Raw genomic sequence first — 14,562 nt, 5'->3', positions numbered from 1 at the left:
ACTGTGGAGGGAGGGGGGCGGAAAGATCGGTCCCGACAGGCCCTTCGACCCAAAATTTCCCCGGACACAAATGAATCAAAGTTTTAAATATCAACAATTTTGCACTCGCAAATTCCTTTCGAAAATGCAGAAAAAACTGTATTTTGTTTTCGATCCACTCCATCGTTGCGTTCATAAATCAAAGGGACCCGGAAAATCGATATTGAACAGTGTAAACACTACGTAGCAGCAGAGTTATTCGAATATCTTCATCTGTCAACTTGGTGGTTGACATGCTAAAAAGTATGATTCTCTCCACATTTTTTTAATTTCTTCCTCGGCCCTCAGCATAAGCATGCATTTTATTTGACCCTTTTTAATTCTATCTGCGAGGGATCTTTCATTCATCAGGACAGGAAAAGTAAGGAAGAAAATAAGAAAAAAAAATTGCGATTTTTTAGTGTGAGGAAATACATTGTCCGATGAAACTGAACTGAGGCAATGCAAAAAAACTCCCGGCTTCAATCTACTTAAGTATTTAAGTCCTCTTTATGAGGCCCCCTTCATTTAAAAATAAAAATTAAAACTTCAAATGCACAGTGCCGATCTATTTAGAACAACGCAAATATTTCCTCTTCCTCTCCTTCTTTACTTCTTTATTTATTTAATTTTTTGTCGACGCCGAGCATATGAGTGCGATTTCTCAAAGGACACATTAAATGAATTTCTCCCTAAAGAACAATTATTTTGTAGACAAATATAATGGGCATCTTGATTTTTTAACTTCCGTCTCCTTTTATTCCGTCATAAATGGTGTTGGTTTAAGCAGATGCTAACGGCATCTGGCAGCAATTGCATGTATCATTCTCATAGGAGGCGTCACCATCCGGTTTACTAATTTTAAGGAAACTGGTTTCTTCTTCGAGGCAAAATGTTATATTGAAAGTAGGCAACCGCACATGTCCGATGCCGCATCCGTTCCCCGCGGAAGGGACTCACTCCGTTTACTACTTTTAAGGTAACTGGTTTCTTCTTCTGACGTACCGTGTTTTCTTTCATCAAACAAGCTGTTGGGTTATTAAAAGGCAACAGCGTCCGGCTTATTGCATCCTCCCCCGCTGAGGGCGTTCGCCCCGTTTACTAATTCTAAGGAAACCGTTTTCTTCTTTCGACACAACGTGTTTTCTTCTACCAAGCAAGCTGTTGGGTTAAAAGAAGGCAACAGCGTCTGGCTTATTGCATCCTCCCCCGCTGAGGGCGTTCGCCCCGTTTACTAATTTTGAGGAAACCGGTTTCTTCTTTAAACGCAACGTGTTTCACTGTACCAATAGTCCAGGCAAATAAGCCATGAAAGGGGCTATAGCCTGCAAAAATCCCGGGTAGCAATGTTTTCATCGATTCCTATGTAATTTTTGACGCTGAATCCGAATTTCAACTTTGCGCCATTAAATTCGGACCGGAAAGTTGCCAAATTTGGCAAAAATGGCCTAAAATCGGCCTTTTTTCCGGATTATGGCCTGTAACTTGTCAAAAATTGATCTGACGATAAAATTAGTTATTTTCAGAAATAAAGCTCGTTAAATTTCCTATAAAACAGTTCCTATACACATTTTTGCTCAGGGCAAAATTAAGCACGCTGGCGAGCTCCGAACTTTGTAAAATGTGCGAAAATTGCGCATACTGTAATGTGTTGGGTTATCCTTATTATTTACATCAATTCATTTCATTAAGTGTAAATTTTATCATCTGCACTTAATTTGTCCAGAAATTACTCGTCGGACGATTAAAACAGGAGACATCGGGCAAAAACCGCGAAAAACACAATTTTCGCTCATTTTTTAAAGTTCGGAGCCCGCCAGCGCGCTTGATTTTGCATTGAGCAAAAAAATGTATAGGAACTTTTTTACAGGAAATTTAACGAGCTTTATTTCTGAAAATAACTAATTTTATCGTCAGATCAATTTTTGGCAGGTTACAGGCCATGATCCGGAAAAAAGGCCGATTTTAGGCCATTTTTGCCAAATTTGGCAACTTTCCGGTCCGAATTTAATGGCGCAAAGTTGAAATTCGGATTCAGCGTCAAAAATTACATAGGAATCGATGAAAACATTGCTACCCGGGATTTTTGCAAAAACCGCAAAAAAAAACGCGATTTTCGTTCATTTTTCGAAGTTCGGTGCCCGTCAGCGCGCTTAGTTTTGCCTTGAGCAAAAAAGTGTATAAAAACTTTTTTATGGGAAATTTCACGAAGTTTTTTTTAAAACAACCAAATTGTCGTCAGATCAATTTTGGACGAGTCACAGGCCATAACCCGCAAAAAACCAAATTTTCGCTCGTTTTTCAAAGTTTGGAGCCCGCCAGCGCGCTTGATTTTGCCTTGAGCAAAAAAGTGTATCGAAACTGTTTTATAGGAAATTTAACGAGCTTCATTTCTGAAAATAACTAATTTTATCGTCAGATCAATTTTTGGCAAGTTACAGACCATAATCCGGAAAAAAGGCCGATTTTAGGCCATTTTTGCCAAATTTGGCAACTTTCCGGTCCGAATTTAATGGCGCAAAGTTGAAATTCGGATTCAGCGTCAAAAATTACATAGGAATCGATGAAAACATTGCTACCCGGGATTTTTGCAGGCTCTTTTCCTTGTTTGCCTGGACTACAAGCAAACTGTTGAATTTTAAAAAATCAACGGGCGTATTGCTAATTGCATCCGGTCGCCTCGAAAGGAGTTAGCCCCGTTTACTAATTTTGAGGAAACCGGTTTCTTCTTTCGACACAACGTATTTTCTTCTACCAAGCATGCTGTTGACTTAAAAAGAGGCAACGGCCGGACTCAGAAGGCGTTCACCCCGTTTACTAATTTTAAAGAAACTGGTTTCTTCATTCAAGCAAAAGTTGGCTTATTTTAAAACAACGTTTATTTTATTTAAGAAAACACGATTCGCTTGTCTCAAGCGAATGTCTTACATGAAGAAAACCGTTGGTTTCTTCCAAGTCAAACCCGTTTTGAAATAAGTAAAAAATCCAAGTAGACGCGTTTACTTAAATTCAGTAAATCTTTTTTTTCCGTATAGTACCTACGTGCATACCCACATGTTATCTTCCGTCTTGATTATTTTATCCGTCTTTCAGGTTGAGCAACCAGTGCAAATATGTGTACAGTCTGATTGATGAAACCAAGGTGGAAGGAACCGTGATATGCACTACCGCACTGGATGACATCATATGCCGTGTCTTTTTTAATGAGCGATATTTTCGTTGATACCGGACGTATAAAGGCGTTTGAACCGATCTTACTATTTTATGTTAATCAATGCAAGCTATAACCACCAAAACACGGTTCTGGTGACCAGAGCAACTGACACATATTCTTTTTCATGGATGAAATTAAAATGCATTACCATAGAGGAAGCAAAGTCCATTAAAGAGGATACTGGGTCAACATTTGGAGACTGCAAACAAACTAATGGCACAGAACAATTCGAATCTGAGTAAGCAGACGCCAAGTCTAGATCGAGGTTCTCCATATGTTCCTTGCGCAATTCATCTGTAAAGATGAGGAGAATATTTTTGATAGAAATAAGATGACAAATTGAAATTCCCTGAGAAATTGCACTCTACATTCTTCCCTGACCACTGCATTTCCCTAGCCTTAGTTTGAACGACACAAAAAAAAAACTACGCGCGTAGCGGGTCGAATTGGATCTGCATATGAATATCATATTGGATCATTGGATCTGCATATATATTACTCCAAAATACCTTTACATTCAAGCAAGAGTGGTAATGACAACATCCAAGAGTTGTCACACATTTTTTAACATCCAGGATGTTACTACAGCACCTCTTTTTTTTCGGTGAGGAAAATATTATTGCACGACAGTTTCCATTGGTGTGTCAGGGAATCTCCAAGTTGACCTATGAACCAAACTCTCAGTCCGTGTTGCTGACACATTTAACAATAAATTTCTCTGGCAGCTCTCTAGCTGGTAACTATAATCCCTCATCAGACCAACAAACACACCGCACCCTCTTAGCCTTGTATGTGCCTCTAAAGTGCATGAAATGACTCCTTGAGGTGTGGACGAGTCTTATTAAAATTATGACGTCGTCTCCTGAAAATAAGCTACAATTTGATATGCTAATGAGAAGCATTAGGGCATCCCAAAGTTATTGATGCAACCCGCACGTCACCTAAGTCAGCGGAAACGTATTAAAAGCATCGAAAAAGACTTATTTTCTGATTCAATAATCCCCATAAAAAATTAATAAAGCGGCCGGCGCGTCTTGAACGCTGTCGGTACGGGATGGCTTCTCCAATGGGTGGGCGCGCTTTGCTCCTTACACAACTGTATTTTCGGAGAAGAATTTTTGGTCCGATAAGGAGAATTTAAAACTTTTCATTTCTTCTTTCTTCCTCCTTTCCCGAGATTTGAACAACAGAATGCTGTTTTCACCAGGGGAAAAGAAAAAAATGTATCAAAAGGAATCTAAGAGCCTCTTGCGATCTTAAAAAGTTTCAAAATACCAACCAGTTACAAAGTCTTGGACTGCAGGAAGGAGTCTGTCAGGACGAATGCTTTTTAGAACCAAGATCTGCTGAAAACAAGTTAACTGCGAGCACCATGGTTTTGGGAAAGGAACATCTTCAGAGCTTGAAGCCTCCACAATATTCTTCCAAGCTTGCTCATTATTATTGAAGTCCTCCTGAAGTCCCTAATGAGGAAAAGAAGAATTCACACAAGAGCGGTGCTATAAAATTTGGTAAAGTATCAGGAATTGAGCATTTTGTTCGATATATATGGTCTCAGATCTTGGCCATAATGTGGCATTACTATGTGTGCGCCCAGCACCTGTCTGATGTCCGGTGCAGGAGCACTTAATAATGAAGCATAAGCAAGGATTAAGGGGCACTTACCCTAGTAGCAGAGTTATATAAAAAATTTGTTTTTAAAAGTATAAACCGTAAATAACCACAAGCTAAAGAATATTCATTGTTTATGTAATGGATGTAAAGTTTTTTAGTTAAAAGTTTACATTATTATGTAACCCTTAGTATAAAAGTTATATAACCAAATTCAAACAGTGTATAAAATGAATTTTCATTATTCTTCCTGGCTGGTAGCGCACTCTAGTTATGAAGTGTGCAAGTTTTCATATGCGTTACTACCAGGTGGTGGATCATCGTAGAGTTGTAACTTACCTTAAATCCGCGGCGTCCTAGTCGGGATTAGAACCCACGCCTCGGGATGGAGTTGCAATCCGAAGTCCAGTACTTTACCACCAGACCAGCCAGGCTTGATACGGATGGGCCCCTAAATTCAATCTCTTAACTATCGCAGGCCTCTGAGTCCGTAATATGTTTGTTTATTGACGGATTCTTATGATATTTTACCAGACTTTATTATTTATTATTTATCTATTTATTGTTTTTTATTTCATAATGTAATTTTTTCATTTTCATTTTTTTTAACTCTCTCTCATTTTTTTAGCTCTCTCTTTTTTTAACTATCATGATTTTTAACTATCATTTTTTCTAACTCTCTCTATTTTTTTAACTCTCATTTTTTTAACTCTCTCTCTCTCTCTATTTTTTAACTTTATAATTGCGTCTTTTTCCAGTTTTAATTATTTGGGCCTTTTTCTAGTTTGAATTTATGTCGATGTATTTATGTTATTTATTTATTATTATTATCATTTCCTTTTTTCTTTTAAATTTTTATAATATTAATTTAAACATTTTAAAAAAAATCAAAATTTTTAAAATAATATCTAATAATATTTTTAAAATATTAACAAAAATAATTATGATATGCTTTAAAAATATTATAAAATATTATTTTAAAAATTTTAATTTTTTATATTTTTAATATATTTTTAAAATTTTTAAAAATATTTATTGATTGTATTTCAAAAGTACTTTTGAAAATATTTTAAAAATACATAAAAACATTTTAAAAATATATTAAATTTCAATATTTTTAAAATATTTTTAAAATATTTTTAAAATATTGCTCTCTAACTGGGCAGGGTTATGAGCCAGACACGCTACCAACTGAGGTAACAGGGCTCCTCGGATTGTGTGCCGAAATATCCCCTTTTATTTCGTCTCGGAGCCACTAGTACCTCTAATGATACCTATCTCACGCAGTCTGAGAGTCGAGGGTGTTCATTGAAATGAGATCATCATCATCATTCATGAAAATGAGATAGGTTTACGTTAAAGTCATTCAGGTCATTTATATAACAGTTATATTAAGCAAATTAAGCAAAAGGATACTATGCGTATAAAGAAAATTTATAAAAACCCTTCCTCAATTATATAAATTTTATATAAACGTCATCTTCTGAAAATATGAATAATTATTTTCATGGGCATTTTATATAAAACTTATATACACGATATATAAACTTTAGTTAAAATGGTGCTTATATAACCGGTATTAATTCTTTATACGTTTGTTAGGAAGGGGAAAGTGAATCATGCTACTAGGGTACTACATTAAAATTCGAATATGGCTTCAAATTGTATTATTTTTACTCAAAAGTGGCACTCACAAAATAAAATAGATATAATGAATCATTCTTCAATCATATCGTAACTCAAACCAAGTCCATTTTACCAAGAGAATCCTGATGGTACCTATTCGTACCCTCATGATTAAAATTAGTTTTATTAAATTAATCAAATTGGGATTAAAAGCCTGTTGGTCCCTCGACACTGAACTAAACTCCCTTTTTTTTCTCTTTTTTTTCTTGTCTTCGCCGCGTCATATGGTCCCTCGGGCCGGAATGGTAGTCAATTTTTTTTTTTAATTATTATTGTATGTCAGGCCATATTGTTTACAGAACTTTGTTAAAGATTATATTTTGTAGCATTGCCTGTTTTTGCGTTGCATTATAATTAATGGGTAAGCTCCTTCACCACGCCACTGTACTAAGCTTCGAAGAAGTTCTTTGTTCATTTTATTTTATTTTTATTATTTTTTTCTTTAGGTTTCTGTTTTTTTCTAATTTTTGTTTAGCGTTGTTTTTTAATTTTTTTTGTTTCTTTGTTTCTTCTAAATTTTACTTTGTTTTTTTTTTAAAAAAAAACAAAGTAAAATTTAGAAGACATGACTTTAACATTTAACATGACTACTGGCTTTTATAATCTTTTTTAATTTTTTTCTTCAATTTTTCCGTACATTTTTTTAAATATAGTCTACATATTTGATTTCTGAATCTTCGTAAGCGTTTGCGAGTAAATCTTTGATGAAAAGAAACCCCGTCAATGATGAATTATTTCTTTCGTAGATGCACATCGTTACTCAACTTACTTAATTTTTGTCGTTTTCTTTTTCGGGATAGTGATAGAAACATACCTAGCACATGCTCAGATTAGGAGTATTAATATCATTAAATTTGTCATAGGCTAGGAACCACATTATGTCATAACATGACTACGGAATTCGTGAATAGCTTTCCTACGAGCATCAGCTTTGTCAACTATAGTATAAGTATATGGTGATTTTTACCGCTCTGGTGCCGTGACTTCATTTAGGCTTTTGTTAGCATCGGCTCAGTCACTTGAAGCCAAACTTAGAATAATCAAAAGATGCCGTGTGATGTTCCTTTTGCAGGCTAAACTTTTGTACTGGTAAAATAACCTCATTTTTATGTTCCGCGTAGTAAGATAAGGTGAAGTATCATCTTAACAACAATTATTCTCTAACAACTAACTACGGTAAGAACCACCCGGTTGGCCGCACTTCAAGGATCCAAAAGCTATAAGTTCCTCCTGAATTTCTGTTTCCAGACCATTCGTCTTGTTAAAAAAAAAAAGCGAATACGGTTCGCTTTCATTGACTCCTAACCTATTTTGAATTTCCACCTTGGGAATCTAGCAAAAAGCCTCATAGTTTTATGTTATTTTTCAAACATTTTGACAGAGAATCTTAATTTGTTCATGATTTCCTCCGTTTAGGACCACTGTGCGAATTTGAAAAGCTGAACACAATTCCATGCATTGAGGACCGCCATGAACTCTACAGAAGACAAACGATTTTTCTTCCATTTTTAAAAATTTCGACAAAGAATCCTGATTTGTCCACGATTTCTTTCCCATTTTGAACCTCTATAAGCGGTAAAAAATTTTCAAACTGAACACAGGTATATGCACAGGGGACGGATAAGAACGTTCACAACCGAAACACATCGAATGTGCAACTATTTCGTCCATTTTCCCTGTCGTTTTTGCTATAAAAATGCTGTAAAGAATGATGGCGATTTGGTAACTTTGCCCCCCCCCCCCCCCCCGAATTACTCAAAGACCGTTCGAATATTCAAGCTCAAATTTTTACCGGAGTTTTGGGGTATCATAAGGTATCGTTTGGGCCCGGTTTCAGAAAAATCCCCGCGGTCTAAAATTGTGCACATAACGACCGTTTTTAGGGTCGCTCTTCCATGAGATTTTGCTACAGTTGCTACTACCACTATCTCTATACTAACACTGAAACTACTTCTACTAGTACCACTATTAGTTCTATCATTATCACTATTAACACTACCACTTCTACAAATACCACTTCTACCACTACCGCTATCGCAAACAGCTACCAATAGGTGCCTCTACCGCTACTACATCTATTGCCACGGTTACTGCTGCTGCCTCTTCATTGATAATGAAAGGTAATCAGTATTTTCAAATGAATCATCACTAATAAACGTGAGGGAATACCTTAAATGGAGAAAGTTTGCTGAGCTGACAAACAGTATTCCACAAGTGGTTGGGAAGCCAGTGACAGTAACGGTCCGACTCATGTTTTGATTTTTCCTCTTTCATCATCAAGAAACTCCACTCAGAAACGTCGATTTCTTGTCGAGAGAACTTGAAGTTAATCACCAGCAACAGTGAAAACAAGAGCCTATCCTATAAATAAAATGTTTCAAAGAGGGTGTCTGACAGCTAGATGTCTCTTCATGGAAAAAAACCTATACGTAGGTATCTCTAAATAAACTCTTAATCACCTTCATTCCTTGATAGGGATCACAAAGGGATATATATGTACATATATACATATGCGACACCTAGCTGCCAAAGTCCCCTATCCCCCAAAGCCCTTCAGGGCGTTGGCACACCCTCAGTTCTTCTAAAACCCCCTGTGGCCACCCTTTCACTGGGCGTCCCCTTCGTCTCCTTCCAGGAGGAACCCAATCAGGCATCTTCTTCGGCAGGCTTTCGTCCGTCATCCTATTAATATAACCGTACCAGATAAGCTGTTTGGTCATGAACTCATGACTTTGAACACGATGTCATTTTCGACTTCCATGATATGACGCACTCACTCATTACGGACCCGATCTCTCCTAGAAATTCCTGCAGGCCTCCTCCAGAAATCCGTATCTGTTGCTCTCAGCAGTCCCTCTGTCCGTTCCTTCAGCTGCCAAACTTCACATCCATATGTAAGAATACTTTTGACTACAACGTTGTAAATTCTCCTCCTGTTATTTTCGGAAATCCTAGGATCCCAGAGGAATGTATTTAACATTGCTGTAGCCTTCCTTGCTACTGTGTTTCTTTCCTTAATCGCTTAATCCGTTCTTTCATCATGAGTCAACCGCACCCCCAAGTGCTCATAGTCTGCGCAGCTTTTGATCTGCTGCCCATCCTCCAACTCAATGCTTTGCTGATCACCTCCCAAAATCAGTTTCTCGGATTTGGATGTACTGACTTTCAAACCCCACTTCCGACACTCCTCTACCAACTTCCGCTTCGCATGTACAAGCAGGATCGTTGTTCCTGCAAAAAGCAGTTTTCTGTAACCCGCCATACATCGTTCGAACGACCACAGTAGATAGTTTGGGCATGGACTCTTCATAAAGAAAGCCAATCCCCTCAATGGTACCACACCTATCTTCGGCGCTCGTGTTTTCCTTATCCTCTCCTCATTGCAAGATGTGTCGACTTGCCATTACCTGGGGACCACGTCCGCACATCTTACCCTGCTAAAAATTTCCCATGGGAATGACATGTGATCACATGCGCTCTCACGGGAATGACATGTGATCACATGCGCTCTCACGGGAATGACATGTGATCACATGTGCTCCCAGCGGAATAACACATCACATGTGCTCCCCTTTAGAATGGACATGGGAGCCCGTGAGCTCCCCTGGGATCTAACATGTGACCCGTGCGCTCCCATGAGAGTGTATATGTGACCCGTATATGTGCTCTCGTGGGACCTCCCACGGTGTCCCGTGGATCATCATAGAACATCGGGGAAAATGCCACGGGCCCATGTGTGACTGCAGTCCACCACAGTGTAGCATTACAGAACTATATTCACGGGAAAGCATACAGGACCTTACAGCGTCCTACAAAGACGTCACCGAACTTGGGAACGGATACAGTGCGACAAAACTCTGCGTCCTAATCTATTTTAGATGCTTTATAAGTTATACCCCGATAAAAATATTTCCCCTGGGGCTGGACACGAGATCACATGTGCTTCCCTGAGGAATAGCAAGGAAAGCCCCTGTGCTCCCTAAGGAATGACGAGGGATCCCCTGTGCTCCCAAGGAAATGAACAGGGGGTCACCTGTGCACCCATGGGAGTCTGGGGAACTTCAGTCCTGTCCCTCCGTCCCCGCGCATCCCGTAGCTTTGAGGTTCGATTGGCGGACTTCCATCTTATCGGTTGTTTTTTTTTAGTTTATTTATTTTTCAATCCATTTTATTTATTTGCTGAATTTTTATTTATTGATTTTTTTTATTTAATTGTTTTTCTATTTATTATTTTTTTTTATTTAGATATTGATTTAATTTCATAATATTTTTCTGGTACGTTGTAGCCAAAAAGATGCTATGGAGCCGCATAAATTCGATACACTACTACTATTTTATTTGAATAATTTAACATATTTTATTTATTTATGAAAATACCTACATTTTTTTCCACTAATGAATTGTTTTTTACAATCTACTTTATTTGATTTGATTTATTTATTTATATTAATCTGTTTATTTTATTTTATTCATTTATTTATTTTAATCTATTCAATGTATTTATTTATTTAGATTAATTTATTTAATTTTTTTGTTTATTTTATTTCATTTTATTTATGTTAATTTATATTATATATTTCTTACTTTTTTATTTTATTTCATTCAGTTACATTCATTTGTTTTTCTTTGTGTTAATAACTATATATACTTTTTTATTTTGATTCATGTGTTTATTCACTTCTTTCTTTCCAAAAATTGATCTAATTTTGTATTATTTTTGTTTCTTTAAAACTGCGTTATGTAGAAATTTTTAAGAATATCGTTGCTTCCCATCATTGAATCGGCGCGGCGCGGCGCTGAGGATGTTCATGCTTGCTAAATTACTCACGATTTACACGCGAGCCTCCGGAGCTCCACGGCAGCGGCACTCGGGTGATCACGGGAGATAAGTGATGTCGGGCGTAGTTAGTGCTTAGATGGGAGACCGCTTGGGAATGACCGCTCTGCGGGGGTTTACATAGTGGCTTTAAATTTCTTTCATGTCTGAACCATGCCACGGCAATAGAACGAATTAATTTTCGCGTTTAATCCTTAATCTTTTTCTTCTATGGCTCTCCTAGCAGAGACGGCATTTTGGGCATGGACTAGGGAGCTTCCCATGGGAGCCACTTCCCATGGGAGCCACTTCTCATGCGAGCTACTCTCATGCGAGCCACTTCTCATGCGAGCCACTTTGAGAGCCACTTCTCATGAGAGCTACCTCTCAGGGGAAACATTCCCCTGCCCAAAACAGCCTGAGTGAAATTCCCATGAGAAATTTTTAGCAGGGTATTTCCATTACGGCATGGGCGCTGTCAAAATGATTAATGAAACCATACCTAATCTTTTAATCTTAATAATCCTTAAAAAGGATTATTAGTAAAAGAAACCTTGCTAATTTAAGTAATGTGAGACCAGACAAGGAAAACATTGAGAAGAAACAATGGTATACCAACCTGTTGGAAAAGGCTCCTGCTAACACTTGAGTAAAAACTTTGGTTGAGTACCTGCGTCAGATCTTTAATACGAATCTCAATTGAGTCTGATTTTTCAGTGCTGTCAATGGTTTTCTTCAGCAAGTCAACGAACCATTGAAGAGAGAAAATATACATGCAATTTATTTTTATCAGCAAATCTAAAACAGACCAAACAGTTAAATGCTTAATCTACGTGCTTCCCCTCCGAATTTTTTTTTCATTGTATGCAGATTATGACAGTGTAGGAATCTCTCCCAAAATGTCGGCCTCAAAAAACACTCTGGCAAGGGGGCGGTTGCTTAAAGATGAGGTAACGGTGCGATCGCTCCACAGTGCATGGGATCCACGAACTCACCCCCATCCAAAACTGATGCATCGGATCCACGGGTCGTGGAGCCCACGCACCAAATCAGAGAGAGGTGGTGTGTGGAGCCCACACCCTGTGGATCGATTGCACGTGTGCATTGGATCCACAGTGCGTTCCCTCCACAGGCCCGTTTCCGAAAAATATCTCATTACACATCCAAAGAAAGGTTTTTTATCTCCTTTCTCACCTCATGAAAGTTGCAAGGTTTTGGACAAATGTTCCCTCTCAGTTGTGCGGTTTCTTTTGTATTTGGGGCGTCCCACTACGCATGACTGTTCGCCTCTATGACTGTGACATCTGATCTTAGACGCAACTTCTTACGCGCACTTTAACGTGATATACACACCCGATTCCTAGGATTTTACAAGTATTCCATTACGCCAATCAAATTTTGAAGATTCAAGGAAGAAACCTCGCAAGTTTAGCCTTTTCGTCCAAAGCCTCCTCGTTAATTTTGAAATTTTGTCAATGAGAGGTTGATCTCGCCAGGTGTATTTTTTGGCAGACCGTCGAGTTATAAATGAAGTGCTTCACTTATTGAAAATTGAGCTGCTGGTAAAAGAGGTCAAGGTCGACAACATACCACGCAAAGTCTTATATCATAATACACATCGACGGTGAAAGTCGGCAATCACATAACTCGTTTGCGGTGTCTGAAAATCTCTGCCTCTACGTCATTTTTTTAAAGGAGAACAAATTGATATTATTTCTTGAAGTTTTTGCAGAATTTTCTTCGCATTGAGAAGAAAAATCATGACAGTTTTAAAGAATTGCCGTTGAGTAGTTTTCCATTTTAAAAATAAAGTATGACAGGAAGTCTGCGACGTCGCAAACCGAGTTATGTGATTGCCGACTTTCACCGTCGACCTGCAATGCGCGAGGCAAATGGGCATTTCTGGTTTTCAATTTTTTTTCTCCTCTCCTCTAACAACGAGGGAATGAACGGAGAAAGCGATCGCCGCGATCTTCGTCTTTTCCTAGATCTGCAGGAATTAAGGGTTATCCTCCAAAAGAAGAAAATAGTGGATCGGACGAATAGAACTGGATTGGATTCCAAAGATATGTAAATAGACAAATTTACACTAACGGAATGAAATCTGGTCGCCGAAAGAGCAAAGTGGCCGTTTTATCGGTCATGTATCTAAAGCAGAGCATAAGAGGCAATCACAACCGTGCCGTGAAATTGTGTTTTTTAAAAGCAATCTACCTGCAGGAGGAAATAGCAATAGTTAGATAATATGTGATAGATGTGACATTATCATTGCAATGTCTTGTAGTGTTGCATGTTGCTTATCCTCTGATTCCAAGGCAATAACACTTTGCCGAAGCCTTGCTGGTCGATTTTAACGCGGTGATAAAATTGATCGCAAGTGCAGGCACTGCGCTTCAACCCGTCAACACTTTTCATAGCGTGGAAAATCGGAAAATGTTGATTGAGAATTGCAACAATTGTACAACGTCGCAACTGATCTAACTATATAAGAATCATGAAGATTAACGTGTAATGCATTACACCCGATGTGCGAAGTGCCTCAAAGGGTTGGACCGCAAAGCGGTTAGGGGGTGTACCTTCTGGTTTTAATAAGTGAGAAAATTATGGAATAAAACTCTCTTGAACATTGCCTTAATATTTGCAGGAAACTTCTGATCATGAAGTGGCGCTTTAAAGATGGCATGAGGGTGAAAGGAAGTGCGCGGGAATAAGATGTGGGGCGAGGTGAAAGCAGTCAGTGGTCAACTCGTGTCTTTTACCTACTATGTGTATTGAAGGGTGGCATATTTCGATACCGCTGCCAAATTTCGAGGCGGCATGCGGCATCTTTGCATTTTAGCCTAATCACCGACAAAAGTAACTGAATCGACACAATACAACACCCCTCTCGCAGCCCTCTCCCTCACCGCCGCACTATGGTCCGAATAGCCGGTTTAAGCGGCATTAAATCAGATATGCATGTTTAAACCTCGCAACATGAGTTTTCAGGGGTTTTTAGGGTCGCTGAGTGCAAAAATGCTGATATTCTTCAGGAAAAATCCATTTTTAACATTTTTATACTTTATATAACTGTGGTAATATTTTGTTCACAAACCTTGAATTGAGGCTCATAGTTCAAGCTGACGCGGTGGAGCAGTTGACATCGCGTCTTCCTTGTCTTCTTGATGTCCCGGGTTCGATTCTCGATAGATTTTTTTTTTTTTTTTTATAAGTTTAA

The 14,562-nt window shown here is 38.2% G+C and overlaps 1 protein-coding gene across 1 annotated transcript in view; it reads right to left on the bottom strand.

Moving 5' to 3' along the window:
- Dhc36C (Dynein heavy chain at 36C) overlaps window positions 1-14,562 on the bottom strand; it is a 542,513-nt gene that overhangs the window by 41,404 nt on the left and 486,547 nt on the right. Inside the window, exons 53-56 of the mRNA XM_072306421.1 lie at window positions 11,965-12,143; window positions 8,699-8,890; window positions 4,512-4,695; window positions 3,381-3,526 (exon numbers count right to left, since the gene is read on the bottom strand). Of these exons, the coding sequence (XP_072162522.1) occupies window positions 3,381-3,526; window positions 4,512-4,695; window positions 8,699-8,890; window positions 11,965-12,143 (701 nt within the window). The remainder of the gene's footprint in view (window positions 1-3,380; window positions 3,527-4,511; window positions 4,696-8,698; window positions 8,891-11,964; window positions 12,144-14,562) is intronic.

Source organism: Bemisia tabaci, chromosome 1 (genome assembly GCF_918797505.1).
Source record: "Bemisia tabaci chromosome 1, PGI_BMITA_v3".
In the NCBI taxonomy this organism is placed as follows: Eukaryota; Metazoa; Arthropoda; class Insecta; order Hemiptera; family Aleyrodidae; genus Bemisia; species Bemisia tabaci.
This window is presented reverse-complemented; position numbering and strand designations above follow the sequence as displayed.